The following is a 17685-nucleotide window of genomic DNA, read 5'->3' on the forward strand; positions in this document are numbered from 1 at the left end:
TAATATATTAAGGGGGAGGCAGCCACGACAGAAGTATGAAGTCTTTACCACAGGCTGCCTCCCCCATTGGGATCATAGCTCTCCTGCATCTCTTCTCTTCTTTTCTTCTATTTTCCTGAAGTCTGATTACAGGATTCTGGTTTTCTAACATATAGCTTGGCTATTGCCATGTCTAAAAAGGAAATACAGAAATTAGAAAGTCCCTTACAAACATGGTTCAAGGTCTCAGTTTCGGACCTGGTTTCAGCCAGGCAGAAAACCGAGTTGGGCTGAGATCTTGGCGAGTTGGTGCATTTTTTTTTTGTTTGAACTCGAAGCCAGGTTTCGGTGGATTTTTGACCTAGTTAGGTTATGAAACTTGGTATATAACCTAATTTGGGCCATTTAAACACAATGGCACTATCAGATTTTAAAATATAAAAGTTCAAATAGGAGTTTGACTTTGGACCTAGGTAGGTAGGCTATGACGTACTAATAGGTCCTATTCTACACATAATTTAGTAGTAGAAAGCATACAATTAATGTAAAATACCGAGATCTCGGATACCGAGATAATACTGAGATCTCGAGTTGATGCTGTTTCTTTAATTCGTCCTCTGTCTCGTCTCGGACCTTCAAAAAACCGAGATATCTCGGAGATCTCAGCGAGACCTCGTTCCATGGTTACAACTCAGTATTGGGACTTGTACAGCTAAAAAATTGAGATACAAACTCAAAAAAATAGAAAACTACTTGAAACAAAGATCACAAAATATAATCAACTCACTGTCCCCCTCGATCAGGTTTGAGTGAACCAGAAAACACCCAGCCACATGAGATGGCCCAGCCCAAGGCTGGTTGGCCCAAAGGCCCATTGAACCATGGTCCCTATTAAGTGTGAGGGGCTTGATTCCTAAGGTTTCTGCGACTGTATTTCTGGCCGAGTAACCTGTCTATATCAAGATGTTTTCTGTATTTTGTTTTGGAAACAGTTGTTACTCTTGAAAATCCATTCTTAATATTCTAAATAGAATAATAAATATAGGGAAACGAGCTGCTTATTTGAAAACAGGCTGTATATTTTTGCTAGATTTCGCTTCATTTTTATGTAGTCATATGCACGCTAGTTACCTGAACCCCACCTGACACATGAAAAGGGCATATGCATTTGAACTGTATGCTTCATTCTCTCACATCAACAGTGGTTGTGTATACTTACACTGGAAAAACCTACTTCTGGTGCACTTTAGAGTATTTTGAAGATACTCACCTCAAGGTGCAATTCCTTTTAAGACACTAAAGATGCTGTTTCCAGTCGAACTTTTGTGTCACATCAAGTCATCAACCAAACATCCCCACTATACTTATAAGTAGCTGAACAGGCAGAATACCATAATGTAGCTGCTCAAAACTTTTACCCCTAATCCATTATACCAGCATTGCATAGACAGATGCTAATTGGACTTGCATTCCCAATCAATTCCCAACTCCTCACCATAATCAGATATAGGAGTTGCTATAATCCACTTACCTTGACAGGTACAACAGCTTCATAGAGAAGTAGAGCATCCCTCGCAGCATGATAAAATTCCATAGCCACTCTTGGAGTTGACAAGCATAGATCCTGCACTGATAATTATACAACATAATTATGCCCCCTTAAAGAAATTACAATTTTGCCAGTCACAGAATATGAAAGGAAACTATTGAATAAAAAATATTGTTGAGGGGATACAACATTAACATAATAATAATGTGAAACATTTAGTCAAGAGTATGAATGTAACAATGACATTATATATCAATCAACAGTGCAAAATTATCTGCCCATTATCTCTCTCCCTACACCCCCCCCCCCAAACACCTTTATTTTAATGGATAAGAGAATTTTAAACCACCATAATGGATAAGAGAATAAATTCATTAGAAAGAATAAAAAACAACCAGGTATACAAAGAGCAAAGCTCTACAAATGGGGAACCAGAAGAAAAAACAAAGCATACACTTTTCCTTCTTCCGGGTAAGTATCTCACATGTGCTAGATAGTCTACTTACACCATATTAGCCAGCAAATGGGCAAGTATGCAGCAAAGACATAAGAAACATTTGGAAGGGGGCATGCCCACTAAGTTTCTCGATCACCATAAAATAGAATAAAGCCCTGGATTATCTTTTAATATATATATATATATATATATATATATATATATATATGTAATATTTCTAGAAGAAGAAGAAGAAGAGAGGAGGAGGAAGAAGAGCTGCTGCACAATTAGGAGCTACAGCCGTGAAGAGACTGCTCCCCCAAAACAGTATATTAAAATAGGTTTAGACAAAATAGTCAGCAGAAGACAAAAATACCCCTACAAGGGAGAAATCGTGAATTAGAGCTGACGCTAGCTAATTCACGATTTCTTCCCCTTTCCCCTTTCGTAAAACAACTCCTAACACTCCCCCTCAAGCTGGAGCATAGATGTTAATCATGCCCAGCTTGGTACAAATGTAATTCACTCTCACACTCCCCAAAGACTTGGTGAACAAATCGGCAAGTTGCTCCCCAGTGCGAACATGACGAGGAGAAATAATCCCTTGCTGCAGCTTCTCACGAACAAAATGACAATCAATCTCAATGTGCTTCGTTCTCTCATGAAACACAGGATTCTCAGAAATATGAATAGCAACTTGACTGTCACACCACAATAGCATAGGAGAATCATCACCAAATCCAAGTTCAGCCATCAATTGTTTAATCCACATTAGTTCACAAGTGCAATGGGCCATAGCCCGGTACTCCGACTCTGCACTAGATCGAGCTACCACAGTCTGTTTCTTGCTTTTCCATGAAACTAGGTTCCCTCCAACAAAGACACAATAGCCTGAAGTAGACCTTCGATCAATAGGAGATCCTGCCCAATTGGCATCAGTAAAGCCATCAATCCTTCTATGGCCATGATTAGAGTACAAGAGACCACGCCCTGGATCCTCCTTAATATATCGCAACACCCTTATAACTACCTCCCAATGAGTTATCCGAGGACCGGACATAAATTGACTCAGCACACTGACAGGAAAAGAGATGTCAGGTCTAGTCACAGTTAAATAGTTGAGTTTCCCTACAAGCCTTCGATACTTTTCTGGATCACCCAGGACATCACCATCCTCTGCCATAAGTTGGATCCATAGGAGTATCCAAAGGCCTAGATCCCAACAACCCAGTCTCTGCAAGTAAGTCGAGCACATACTTTCGCTGTGAGAGCAAAATCCCTTTCCTTGATTGAGCGACCTCAATACCCAAGAAATACTTTAGTCGTCCCAGGTCCTTAGTCTGAAATTGCTGTCCCAAATGTGTCTTCAAGCTCTCAATACCTGAAGAATCATCCCCTGTGATAACAATATCATCTACATAAACTACCAAAAATATCTTGCCTGCACCCGACAGCCTAAAAAATACTGAGTGATCACTCTCAGATCGAGTCAAACCAAATTCCAACACAACATTTGTAAAACGGCCAAACCACGCTCGCGGTGACTGTTTCAGCCCATACAAAGATTTCTTCAACTTATACACCTTACCAGACTCCCCCTGAGCAACAAACCCAGGAGGTTGCTCCATATAGACCTCCTCAAGGAGATCACCTTGCATGAATGCATTCTTGACGTCCAACTGAAACAAAGGCCATTGATGTATAGCAGCCGGAGAAAAAGTATCCAAATAGTCTACACCAGAGACCTGGGCATAGCCCTTAGCAACAAGACGGGCATTTAACCGAGCCACAGACCCATCAGGATTTACCTTCACCACAAATATCCAACGACAACCAATGGCAAACTTACCAGAGGGTAAAGAAATAAGATCCCATGTCTGATTTTCCTTAAGAGCAGATAACTCCTCAGTCATAGCAGCCCTCCACCCAGGGTGAGCTAATGCCTCTGCCACAGACTTAGGAATAGGATAACTATCAATAGTAGACAAACAAGCAATAAAAGAAGAGGACAAACGAGCATAGGACACAAAACGATTTATAGGGTGTTGGGTACAACTCCGAACCCCTTTACGGGTAGCAATAGAAACATCAAGATCAGAAATAGGAGGTACAATAGCCGAGGAGGAATTACTTGGAGGGGGATCTGAAGGCGAGGAGGACATGGGAGATGGTGCTGCCTGAGTACTGTATCTCTCCATAGGTGTAATGCGATGGGTCCACTCATTGGGTGGGAGACGCCGAAAAACAGCAAGTGGTTGTGTTGGAGGTGGCACATGAGGCAAAGGATCCTGCACAGGAGAAGAAGTATCGACAACATAAAGAGGTAGATCATCGTCCAACTCTGAAGTAGACAGCGAGGATGCAACAAATGGCGTAGGTTCAAAGAAGGAGACATCAGCGGTAACAAAGTATTTTCTTAAATCAAAAGAATAACAACGGTAACCCTTTTGGGTTTTAGAATACCCCACGAAAAGAAATTTAAGAGCTATAGGATCCAACTTAGAGCGACCAGGACGATGATCCCGAATAAAACAAACACACCCAAATACACGTGGTGGTAAGACAAACAATGGATGTGAAGGGAACAACAAAGAATATGGAATACCACCACTCAAAACAGAAGAAGGCATGCGGTTAATAAGATAACACGCAGTCAAAACAGCATCAGCCCAAATAATTTTAGCCACTTTCATTTCAAATAAAAGAGATCGAGTAATTTCCATCAAATGTTTGTTCTTCCTTTCAGCTACACCATTTTGTTGAGGCGTATCCGCACAGGAGGACTGATGAATGATCCCATGCTGAACCATAAACTCATTAAAGGGAGCAGAAAAATATTCTTTTGCATTGTCACTTCGAAGAACTTTCGAAGAAGTAGTAAATTGATTCTGAATTTCAAGCACAAAAGTACAGAAAATGGAAAACAATTCAGAACGATCTTTCATTAAACAAATTCAGGTAACTCTGGAAAAGTCATCTACAAAAGTGACAAAGTAACAAAAACCCAGCACAGAAGTAATAGGACACGGACCCCACATATCAGAATGAACTAAAGAAAAGGGTTGAACAGCCCGTTTATTGACTCGAGGGGGATAACTTACACAGTGATGTTTCTCAAACTGACAAGACTCACATTGTAAACTAGACAAGGACCGAAACCGACTATCTAAAAGCTTCAAACTCTGCAACGAAGGATGACCCAAACGATAATGAATCTAATGAGGAAGTGCCACACTTGAACATGCCACAGTGGATGCATCGTCAAGAAGATACAGTTCCCCAGATACGCGACCTCTACTAATCGTCTTCCTCGACTGGAGATCCTGAAACTCACAATAATCAGGAAAAAAGGTAACAGAACAATTGTTAGCTTTGGTGAATTTTCGAACAGATAATAAATTAAAAGGAAATTTGGGCAAGTAAGAAATGGAGAACAACGACAAAGAGAGGGTAACTTGCACAGTGCCTGTACCCCGAACTTTAGCAAGAGATCCATCGGCTAACACAACATTGGAAGAAGACTAACGAAATGAAGAAAAAATACCTGATGCTCCAGTCATATGGTCTGAAGCACCTGAATCAATGATCCAGGGACGAGAAGTAGATGATAGGCATGCAATAGCATTACCTGGCTGAACTAGTGTAGTAGTGGAGAACTGAGATGACTGAGAATTTTGAAATTGAGTGAATCGCTCATAATCTTCATCAGACATAGTCACTATTTTACCCTCAGGTTTGGAAGGGGGGGTAACCACCAGACCACTGCTGGTTGAATTTGCAAACTGAGGTGGTTTACCATGAAGCTTCCAGTAAAAATGCTAAATGTGACCCACTTTGCCAAAATGATGACAAGTGCGTACCTGTCCCGAAGTCTCTGAAGTGCCAGACGTGGGGGCTTTACTGTTCCCTGACCCACGACCACGGCCACCCCCACTGTTACCCGTACCTGTCCCACCATTGGACCCACGGTTGGGAAAGGCTGCAAGTGTTGAACTCTCATTACCATGGGTGGAATCTTGGCTGCTCTCACGGGAAACCCGTAAAAGTCGAGAAAAAGCTTATGGAAGTGTGGTGACTCTATCCCCACCGAGGATTTGAGACCGTACTGGCTCAAATTCTTTTCGAAGTCCACCCAAAAATACCATAACAGCCAGTTGCTCTCGCTGTTGCTGCATCTCTTTCACATCAGACGTGATAGGAAGAATGGAATTCAGCTCCTCATAAAGTCGCTTGAATTCCGCAAAATATTGAGTTACAGTCAGAGTTTTCTGATCCACTTTATAAAAAGCTTGGGATAGGTCATAAATCCGAGACAAGTTGTCCTTCCCAAAATAGAGGACATTCAAGTATTCCCATAAATCCTTTACCATGTCAATGTGAGTAACTAGGTCTGCAATCTCATTATCCATTGAGTTCAACATCTGACTCAATAGTCTTGCATCCATCGTATCCCATGTTGTGTCTCCTTTAGGCTTTGACTTTGTTAGATGATCCTGTTGATCACGCCCTGTCAAGGCCAATCGAACCACCTTTTTCCATTGCTGAAAATTAGAAATCTCTTCAAGTTTCCTTTCAGTAATGCGATGAGAAGAGGAGGACAGTTCAGTCACAGTAGTCTTTGCATCACCCATTCTTAATTAATATCACAATCAATCACCGAAAAAATTTCTGAAATTGATTTTCGTGGATGAATCAATACACCAGCCAGCAACAAAAATCACCACCAATAACTCGATCCAGATTCAAATCGCAAACAGTACCTGAATTGATCTCACCCTTTATACATACCCCAAGCCGAGACCTAGTTCCTCTAGATTGACATGAACTAGTCTCAAATAAATCCACAAAACTGCAGCAAAGGGTGCTGCGTCCCCTTCAAGATAATATCACGGGAAGCCCCAAACCTTTAGGTCTTCAAACTGCAAGTTTGTTCAAAGTAAAACGCAGGGAACAGAGAAGGATTAAGGATGGTGGATCGACTCCTACAGTCCTTGCTCTGATACCATGTAATATTTATAGAGAAGTAGAAGAAAGAAAGAAGAAGAAGAAGAAGAGAGGAGGAGGAAGAAGAGCTGCTGCACAATTAGGAGCTACAGCCGTGAAGAGACTGCTCCACCAAAACAGTATATTAAAATAGGTTTAGACAAAATAGTCAGCAGAGACAAAAATACCCCTACAAGGGAGAAATCGTGAATTAGAGCTGACGCTAGCTAATTCACGAATTCTCCCCCTTGCCCCTTTCGTAAAACAACTCCTAACAATATATGTGTGTGTGTGTGTGTGTTTTGGGTATGTCATTTTGACACACAGAGAAACAAGCACCCACCAATCCCTAAGACATACCTGAAGTGTCTGATGCACTAGCTCCATAAGTAACAGAGCTGCTTTAGACACTACACACCTCCTGGGCAAGAAAAGCAAATCAACAGCATGCTTGGAAAAATTTTCTCCCTGAGCCTCTGGTGTAGAACCTTTCGTCATATAATCCTGTCACGGTGTTCACCTTTTTCTTAAATACATATGTAGATATATATATATATTGAAGAGAATATCTCAAGAAATAATCCACAAGGCAGAAAGTCCACCCATGTATAAAGCTTTTGGGAAATTAATCAATGAAGATTAACAAGATAGGAGGATGAACTTTCAAAATTTTGTTTATCGTAAATAAGTGCAATGGAAAAAGATTTTCCATCTCATTCTGGTAGTATTACTTACTGGAGGAAGAGTGAAGTCACATTGTAGAAGAACATTTCTAGCCTTTGCTAATATTTCCTTCTTCTTCCGAGATGCAAAGTGAACTTCAACATTTTGTGCAAAATTGCTCAACCTTTCATCCCTGCTATCAGATGATGAAATAAACATCATCTCCTTTAGAACAGTCTCAAAATCAGATGATAGCTTGATGATTTTTCGAAATTCTGTGAGCTTGGAAGCATCATCAGGAACAGCCTGGAATAAGAATTTTGAAAACCAAATTATTCACTGAAATGGAATCCATAACAATAAACAACAAATATAGCAAAACCAAAGTTTAAATTAGTCATGAGACAAATAAATCAAAACCATCCAGAACAGTATGATCCCCCCAAAATCAAACAAAACTAGTGCATCCATAGTCAAGAAAATGTAAGCCTATCCCCATGATATTCCTGATAACCAATTACCCAAAGAATAGCAGGATTGTTAGCATCACTATGGACAAAAAAGTTCAAAAGCAATGCTGAGTTATTATTCAGTAGTAAGCCTAGTTCCTATACTCTAAAAGGAAATAAAATCTCATGTCACAATTCTCACCTCGGACCAAAAGTTTGAGAAATTTAGACATTTCTTTTACAAATAATAGTAACAAAAACTTTTATTAAGAAAAGAATTATGAGAACAATACATCAAAATACACTTGGCAACATTCGTAAACGCCTCCAGCTCTGGAAAGGCAAGCTCCTTTCTTACGCGGGAAGACTCGAATGTATCCGTTCGGTACTCTAAGTAACCTATCTTTACTGGACTAGTATCTTCTACATTCCTAAGTCCACCATTCAGTCCATTGAGCGCATCTTCTGCGCCTTCCTTTGGAAGGGAAGTGACACACCCAGATTCCTCCATCTTGTCAGTTGGAAATCTATCTGCCTCCCTAAATCTGAGGGCGGCCTAGGCCTTCGCCGTATCCGTGACTCCAACACGGCGGGCATTCTGAAGCTCATCTGGAGAATCGCTTCCCATCAGGATTCTATCTGGGTTTCTTGGGTTCAATCCCATCTTCTTAAATCTGACTCCATTTGGATTGTCCCCATCCATGCTAACTCCTCTTGGATCTGGCGCAAGATCCTCTCCCTCCGCCCTCTGGCCCTCCGCGGTATCTCCTCTTCCATCTCTGATGGCATCTCCACCTCTCTTTGGCTCAATCCTTGGCACCCCTTAGGTATCCTCTTTAATCTTCTTGGCCCCAGGGCTATTTATTCCTCTAACCTCCCCAAGGTCGCCCCTGTCTCCTCTCTCATCTCCTCTGGTTCTTGGACCCCCCATCCATCCCTCAACCCTGACATTATCTCTCAGATCTAGACAACCCTTCCCCCGCTGCCACATAACCCCTCACCCCGTGCGGATAAGGTCAAGATAAGGTCACCTGGCTTCCCTCCCCCACTGGCACCTTCTCCTCCTCTTCTGCCTGGCACCTTTCCAGAGACCCCTGTCCCTCTATCCCCTGGCACAACTTAGTCTGGTTCAAAGGCTACATTCCCCGTCATAGCCTAACTGTTTGGAGAGCCCTAAGACTTTGCCTGCCCACTCAAGCCTTCCTTATCCACCGCATCATCCCAGCCCCCCCCCCCTCCTGCAACCTTTGTTGGATTGGCCGTGAAGATATCCCCCATCTCTTCTTTGACTGCACCTTTACCTCCACCATTTGGAAAAAGGCTTTATCCTCCATTTGGCCGCGTAGCAGAAGGTTCAGAAGCTTTGATCGTGAATGGCAATGGTTGCTCAAAACCTTCTCTGGGAACTCTACTTGTGACACTATAGGGAAGTTTGTTTTTAACGCCGCTATTCACCATATCTGGATGGAGAGGAACCTCAGGAGATGGACTTCCAACTCTAGATCGTTTGATGTGATTTGGAAAGCCATCTCCTTCGATGTGTCCACCAAGCTCAGCAGTATTCGCCAGAGACCCTTCTCGGACAGCCACAGAAACAGGCATATTTTGACTTTTTGGGGCCTTGATTTGCCAGAGACCCCCCTTTTTCTTTATTTTTATTTTCTTTTCCTCTTCCCCCCCCCCCCCTCTCTGTCTTTTCCCTTCTTCCCTTTCTTGTTTTTTGTTTCTATGGTTCGCTCTTCCCTGCCCCCTCTCGGGGTTCAGTAATATAATTATTTACCAAAAAAAAAATACACTTGGGGGGTAGGGCCCTTTGTACATCAAAGTCCTTGAGCCACCAAACTCCGTAATCTCATAGACCTAGGCATTCACATGGTAGAAGTATGGCAATTGAACTCAGATCGGGTATGACAGCATCCAAATGCCTTTGGACCTTCATGAGAACCAGCCTATCACAGGCATAACCACAATCACTGTTCATAAGCTGTCTCCTAAACCACCTTCAATGCCAAAAACACTTGTATTTAAAAATACTCTGAGAGTGTCCATCAAAATTGAATTTAACGGTCACTTCTTTGGGAGTAACCACAAACTAGGTACCTGCAAAGATTGAGAAGAGCTCACAATCTCTCGCAGTTTCCAAAAATGGCACCCATAGTGAAGCCTCAAAACAACTATTTCATATTGCCAAATAACTGCTCTAATTACCATTGTGGCTATCATGTCCCTAGTAGATCTACCAGTGCCACAGAAAACTCTACTGCTTCTTTCCTCCCATGTGCACCAAAACCCAGCCACCAGCATGAATCTCCATTAGAGGTTTCCCATTTGATGTATGACTGCAATCAGTTCATCAGCAAGAGTCTATCAAGTTTAGATCTGAGTGCCAAATCTGGCAGACAAATCAAGAAGCAGGTTTCATTGATTATGGTGATCAATTGAGCCTGAGAGGAGAAGACTGGTTTTGTGAGAAAACTAGTAGCCTGCATTCCGGATGCTGGTGGTGGATTGAGGCTAAAGGAGAAGTTGTTGAATCAGAATTTAATCACAGAAGATGCAGAACAAGAGCCGGAAGCATCCAATCTAGAAGTTTCAGAAAAAATTGAGTTATATCCATCACTTCTCTTCGGGGTTTTTATTGGAAGATCAAAAACTTACATATTATTGTGTTTTTGGGTTGTTTCAAAGCCTATTCAGTTGCCATTCCAGAGAGAAACTGAAAACCAGAAATTGCAATTCCAAGTTGTGTAACAAAATTTATGACCAATTTACTGATGAGGTGTTAGTCCATGACTAGTTATTGGAAGTTTAGCCTAGGTGTTCCACTGAGTTATTAATAAGGTATTGGTGCAGACAAAGAAAGTCTACTGCCGAGATTGAATTGGGTTTGTCTGAGGTTAAAGAAAAGGGCCACTAATGAGGGGAAGTATGGAGAAATAAGGCTGTAAATGAAGGATGATGTTGGGGCAGATTGTCATGATAGATGAATGAACTTACTTGCTGATTTGGCTGCTGTAATTGATAGTTTAACTTGAAATGGTAGAGAAGATAGATAGCTTCAGACAACTAGAATCTCACTAGTGTCTCACCATAGGAGTCTCACCTAGGCCACTTGATAAACTCGCAAGTATTCTCAAAGAGAAGAAGATTGAGTCTTAGTTTTAATGAAAATCTGGAATGCTACAGCAGCCTTCCACGAGTTCTATTTATAGGGGAGGAAGAGCTCCCAAAAGCCTCTTAGTTACGTGCATGATAATAAATAGACTGTTGGGGTGGTCGTAGACCAGGGAGTGGGCCCGATCGAACTGCTCTTAAAGGGGGCCAAAAAAGTCGATTTCCCTGCTGTAGTATGAGTTGAGAGGATCAGAAAAACAAGGGAACCTTCTCTAGTCTAGGAGCAGGCAGGCTCTGTCAGCCGCAGAAGTGGCAACAAAGGAAAAAGAGTGGAAGATCCTCCTTAAGATGTTGGCTGTCTTCCCAACTTTAGTGGAGTTCCCACTACATGGAAATCATTCCCCATACATGGAAACTATCCCCTATAAACCTAGGAACAATAAAAAAGAACTTAGAAACTAGTAACAAGAAATAATAAATCATTCTAGAAAGCTGAGAAGTCACAAGACTTCTTGTTGACTTGAGGGCCAGAACTTGGCAATCCCAAGAGTCCAGATTGGACTGGCTGGGCTCAAAATAAACTCAGTTCTTGCTAGGCCCGAGTGGAAACTTGGGCTGGAACTTCATTTTGGGCTGGGCCTTAAACTGAAGCTGGGCTGTGGTCTTCGACTGGGCCTTCAGCCGAGAGTATTTCTTGGCAAAGTAATGATCAGGCCTTCTTGATGCTGGTGGATCAGCAGGATGCTCTGCATCAACTCTTCCCTGGTGAGAAACATTCGACCCCAAATGTAAAAGTGACATGTATTGATCATAAAGATCCGGATCAATGCTCTTGAAATCATCGGCGTGGATCCATGTGAGATCTATTGGTGGGTGATCCTTCCATTTGATAAGAAACTGATGATAACCTCCACCATGGCGAGTCATAACATATGTGTTGTCCACAACATCTTCAATATGTTCTTTACGAAGAGCTTAAAATTGTGGAATTTGAAGAGAATGCTCGGTATCAGCTTCATCCGAGTGATGGCCCATGTAAAGTGTTAAATCAGCAACATTGAACACATTAGTAATGTTCATATTCAGAGGCAACTCAAGAACATAGGCATTTGGGCCAACTTTCTTCAAGACTTTGAAGGGACCCATCTTTCGAGGGCTCAACTTATGGGTGGTTCCAGGAGTAATCCTCTCAACAGGAATACGAACCATAACCATATCTCCCGGCTTAAATGTGACAAGGCGACAATGCCTAGTGGCAGAAGCAACATAAGTATCATTGCTTAGAGCAATTCGTCGCCGAACAGTAGCTTGCACTTCACTGATATGTCGAAGGAATTCATCTGCTTCAATGCTGACTCATACATGGGAGGGAAGTGGGACCAAGTCAATAGGTAGTTTGGGCTGAACTCCAAGCACAATTTCAAAGGGAGTACGACCGGTGGTTCGGTTTACCGAACTATAGTATGCAAATTCAGCAATATCAAGGATGGCAGTCCACGTCTTCTCATAGTCTCTCATCAAACAGCGTAAGAGATTGCCCAAACTTCGATTGATAACCTCCGTTTGTCCATCAGTTTGCGGATGGAATGTCGTTGAAAACTTCAATTTGGTGTTGGTCTTTAACCAAAGGGTCTTCTACAAATAGTTCATAAACTTGACATCTTGATCCGAAACAATAGAATCAGGGAGTCCATGAAGGCGAACAACCTCTTTGAAAAAGAGTATAGCAATGTGCTGTGCATCAGATGTCTTATGCCATGGGATAAAATGGGTCATTTTCGAGAAATGATTAACAACCACAAATATAGAATCATGCTTGTCTAGAGTAGGAGGAAGACCAAGCAAAAAATCCATACTTATGTGAACCCATTGTACATGTGGAACGGCAGCGGGGAGTACAACCCAATATTTTGCTTAGTTCCTTTCTCTAATTGACACGTACAACATTGTTTTATCACATGCTCAACATCCTTGAGAAGGTGAGGGCCGTGAGGCCAATAGTAGCGATCAGCTACTTGTAGGAGAGTCTTATCACACCCAAAATGTCCACCTAACCCTCCTCCATGTATTTTCCGAATAAAGTGCTGCCTTAGGGGGGATGCGGGAATACACAAACGAGTGCCCATAAACAAATAGCCATCATGCAGCAAGTATTTGTGATCTTTCCCACCTTGCTGTAAGTTTTTATAGTCTTCGGAAAAGTCCTTATCAACGGGATAATCAGTCTTGATATGGTCAATATTCATGGCATGAGCTGAAAAAGTATTAAGCACCAATACTTTTCGGCCGAAAGCATCAGCCACAACATTCTCCTTGTCTGCCATGTATTTTAGAGCAAAGACAAACTCTTGTAAATAGGCTACCCACTTGGCATGTTTTTGACTCACCAATTTTTGTGAATGCAAATGCTTGAGGGTCTCATAATCGGTAAATAAGATGAATTCTTTGCTAATCAAATAATGGCGCCAATGGTTCAAGACTTGGACTACAACATACACCTCCAAGTCATAAGCAGTGTAACATCGTTTTGCATCATTGAGCTTCTCACTATAGAATGCAATTGGATGTCCAACCTACATAAGAACACCACCAATACCAATATAAGAAGCATCAGTACATACTTCAAAGATGATGTCTAAGTTGGGAAGTCGTAGGACAGGCACCTCTGTCATACACTTCTTAATTTGAGTGAGGGCTTTAGTGGCAACAGGTGTCCATTCAAATTGCCCTTTGCTTTTGAGGCATTCTATTATAGGATCCATAATGGTGCTGAATCCTTGAATGGAGCGTCGATAAAAAGAGGCCAGGCCATGAAAACTTCGAACTTTGATGCTGGTCTTTGGAATTGGCCAATCAACGATGCTTTGAACCTTCTCCGGATCAGCTTCAATGCCTTTAGAAGAGACAATAAATCCAAGGAAAAAGAACCTTGGGCAGCATAAAAGAACATTTCTTCAAGTTGATATATAGCTTCTCCGAACGGAGAACTCGCATCACATGGTATAAATGCTCCAAGTGATCGGCTGTGTCCTTGCAATAAATCAAGATGTCATCAAACTCATAGTTGTCAAGGCGGCAAAGCGACCCAAGGCGCTGGAGGGGTGTCTAAGCATTTAGGCGACAAGGCGCCAGCCTAGGCGTCGCCTAGGCTACCAAGGTACCCCCAAGTATTATTTTTTATTTCCCCCTTTTCTAACATTATTTAGTATGCTACAATATATACCTTATATCATCAAAAATCAACATTACGCCTTCCCAAGTCATCAAAAATCAATATTAAGTCACATCAAACCATCAAAAATCAATATTAAACCACATCAAGTCATCAAAAATCAACATAGAACTAGACGACAATAGAACTGAAGAAGCAAGCGATTGGAAGTCTAAAACAATCAAAACTACATTTGGTTTATATTAGTCTCACATTTGGTTTATACTGTTCTTAGAAAATATGATCTTATCTATAAGTAATTAAATTATTTTCGATTTAGAGAAATGTTCTTGTTCTCTAAGAAGTTTGACTAGTCAGATGATTTTATTTTTACATGAGACTTTAAGTATTAGGTAGAGCACAAAACCAAATTTGCTTAAATCTTATTTATATTGAAGAAGTTATGTTCTGGTCAAACCTTATTTGGTATGTGCAAATGCTATCAAAATCGCTCTGAATGAAAGTATTTTTTTAGATATCAAAACAAATGAATATTTTACCACACCTTTGGTTTTTAGCAATGTTTTACCATATTAAGTTTTATAGAATTTTTAGATTTGAGAAAAACTCCAACATTATAAAGTTGAAAATTTTACCTACCGTCGAAAATCCAGTTTTTGTTCTTGAACTGGGGGGTTGACTTTTTATCCTTTTGGAATTTTATTTTTTAACTATTTTTATTGGATTCAAATAGGGGGTATTTTCTTATTTATGAATAATATCTTAAGTAAATGATTTACTTAAATGATATTTGGCATAAATAAGGGCAAATACCGAGTTCGATACCAATATAAACCAATGCAAGGCGCCTTGCAATAAGGCGGAGGTCGCCTAGGCCCCCAACAAATCCTCCTAGGCGACACCTTGACAACTATGGTCAAAATACACAACTAGAAATTTACCAATAATGGGCGCAATACCTGAGTCATCACCCTCATACTAGGGGCATTGGTAAGTCCGAAAAGCATGACTTTCCATTCATAGAGTCCCTCTTTAGTTTTGAAAGCTCTTTTCCACTCATCTCCGGGTTGGATGCGGATTTGGTGATACCCGCTCTTTAATCTATCTTCGAAAAGATATTGGAGTTGGATAGCATGTCTAACATGTCATCGAGCCGAGGGATTAGAAATCTGTATTTCACTGTGATCTTGTTGATAGCTCAGCTATCAATACACATTTGCCACGAACCGTCTTTCTTTGGGGTGAGAAGGGTTGGCACAGCACAAGGACTCATGCTTTCTTGGAGAAAGCCTTTCTTCGACAAATCTTCAACTTGTCTTCTTAACTCAGCATGTTCCGTTGGACTCAAACGGTACGCGGGCAGATTTGGTAAGATAGACCCTGACACAAGGTCGATAGCATGCTGAATTTCCCTCATTGGGGGCATCTCATCTGGAAGTTCCTCCGGAACAAGATCTGCAAAGTCATTCAACAGAGCCTGGATAGGCTTGGGATAAGTAACTGTGGGGATGGGGGTGTTTACTTTTGTGACCAAGGCCAAAACAAGGCCTGTTTCAATACTTGCTTTTACAAATTCCCGGTGTGGTACAGCTAAAAGCTTAACACCACCGGAGGTAACTTTCTCCAACTTCTTGTCGGACTTTTGGACTGGTGTATTGCTAGCTGGCTTGCTTTACTACTTTGGATTTTGCAGGTTCATTGGTTTGAAGATGATCTTCTTTCCTTTGAAAATGAAAGAACAAAGGTTTCTTCTTACCGCCAAGTGCTACATCATTATTGTAAATCCATGGTCTACCAAGTAGGACATCGGTCATACTCATGGGGATGACATCACACCAAATTTCTTCTTCATAGAAACCCAACTTAAGGGGAACTGAACACTTTGATTAATCCTTATAGTGTTCCCATTGAGGAGAGATACCTAATATGGTTGTAGGTATTTCTCAGCTTGGAGGTTGACTTTTGCAATAAAACTTTGTAAGACAACATTAACATACCTACCGTTGTCCACTATAACCTGTGCTACTTTGGGTCCACAGGTCATTCTATTATAGAATATACATTGCCTTTGCTAGACCTCACCTTGTCTTTCAGCACTAGGATAAATGTACAACATATACATCATGAGACTCCAATTCCTCTTGTTGGCTTTCAAAAGCCTATTCATCTTCATCATCAAGGGGTAAGCCATCATTGATTTCAACATTATCTTCAGGTTCAGGTTCAGCCACAGCAAGATTAGCACGTCGTGCTTTCTGTGGACAGAATTTAGCAAAATGGCCAGGTTGGTTACAATGATAACAAGTTTGACTTTTGCCACTTTCTTGTATAGGGGACTTCCCTTTGTCAATAGTTTTAGGGACAGCACTTGAGTGAAGAGGGGGCCTATTGTTGGGTGGCCGGTTGAAAGTAGTCTTAGCATCTCTAGTGGAAGTGTTAAAAGACCCAAATGGTAATATTAACAAATCCTCAGCTTCCAAGGCCTTTTGATAAGAGTCCTTAATATCGTAGATACTAGTAGTTCCCATTGCTCTATGAACCTCAAGTTTCAGGCCAAGCTTGAATTTGGACATGAATTGAGCATCACTAGCCTCAATACCAGTTCGAGAAAGTAAAGAAGTGAATTGTCCTGTGTATTCAGCCACGGATAAGGTTTCTTGATGGAGGATATAAAACTAATCATGGAGTCAATCAATGAAAGAAGAGGGAAGATAGTTATCTTTCAAATTATCTTTCATTTCTTCCCAAGATGTGATGGGAGTGCCCTTGGCAGCCATCCTATTTTCATGCATTTTCCACCATTCTCGAGAAGGACCAATTAATTTGGTCTTGACGAGTTTGATTTTCCTTACTCAGGCATCTCATACCATTCAAAATAATCATCAATAGCATTCAGCCAATCAAGAAATAGCTGGGGATCGAGCTTTCATTGTACTCTTTCAGCTCCATTTTGACTTTGTGAGCATCATCTTGCCTTCGAGGAGGTTGGCCAGCATTTTTCTCAAAACAGGATCACATGTAATCCTTAAAGGTTGGTGGATAATGTTCACTTCCAACCTCCATATTGTTGATTGGAGGGTGAGAAGTAGAGGGCTGCCGCTGCTCTATTGCTAGTACTTGAGTTGACATTGCTTGCATGGAATCAAGCACTTGTTTCATAGTAGCAGAAATGTCCTCAAGGGATTGGGACTTGTTTCCTTCACCAGACATAGCTCTGATACGAAAAGAGCTACCAATTTAGTGCAGACAAAGAAAATCTACTGGGGTGAAGTATGGAGAAATAAGGCCTTAAATGAAGGATTATGTTGGGGCAGATTGTGATGATAGATAAATGAACTTA

General features: G+C 41.2%; 1 protein-coding gene across 1 annotated transcript in view; it reads right to left on the bottom strand.

Moving 5' to 3' along the window:
• Positions 1-17685, bottom strand: part of LOC122660083 (centromere/kinetochore protein zw10 homolog) — an 80120-nt gene that overhangs the window by 26417 nt on the left and 36018 nt on the right. Inside the window, exons 5-7 of the mRNA XM_043855254.1 lie at positions 7683-7916; positions 7308-7451; positions 1511-1603 (exon numbers count right to left, since the gene is read on the bottom strand). Coding sequence (XP_043711189.1) covers positions 1511-1603; positions 7308-7451; positions 7683-7916 — 471 coding nt within the window. The remainder of the gene's footprint in view (positions 1-1510; positions 1604-7307; positions 7452-7682; positions 7917-17685) is intronic.

This window comes from Telopea speciosissima, chromosome 4 (assembly GCF_018873765.1).
Source record: "Telopea speciosissima isolate NSW1024214 ecotype Mountain lineage chromosome 4, Tspe_v1, whole genome shotgun sequence".
In the NCBI taxonomy this organism is placed as follows: Eukaryota; Viridiplantae; Streptophyta; class Magnoliopsida; order Proteales; family Proteaceae; genus Telopea; species Telopea speciosissima.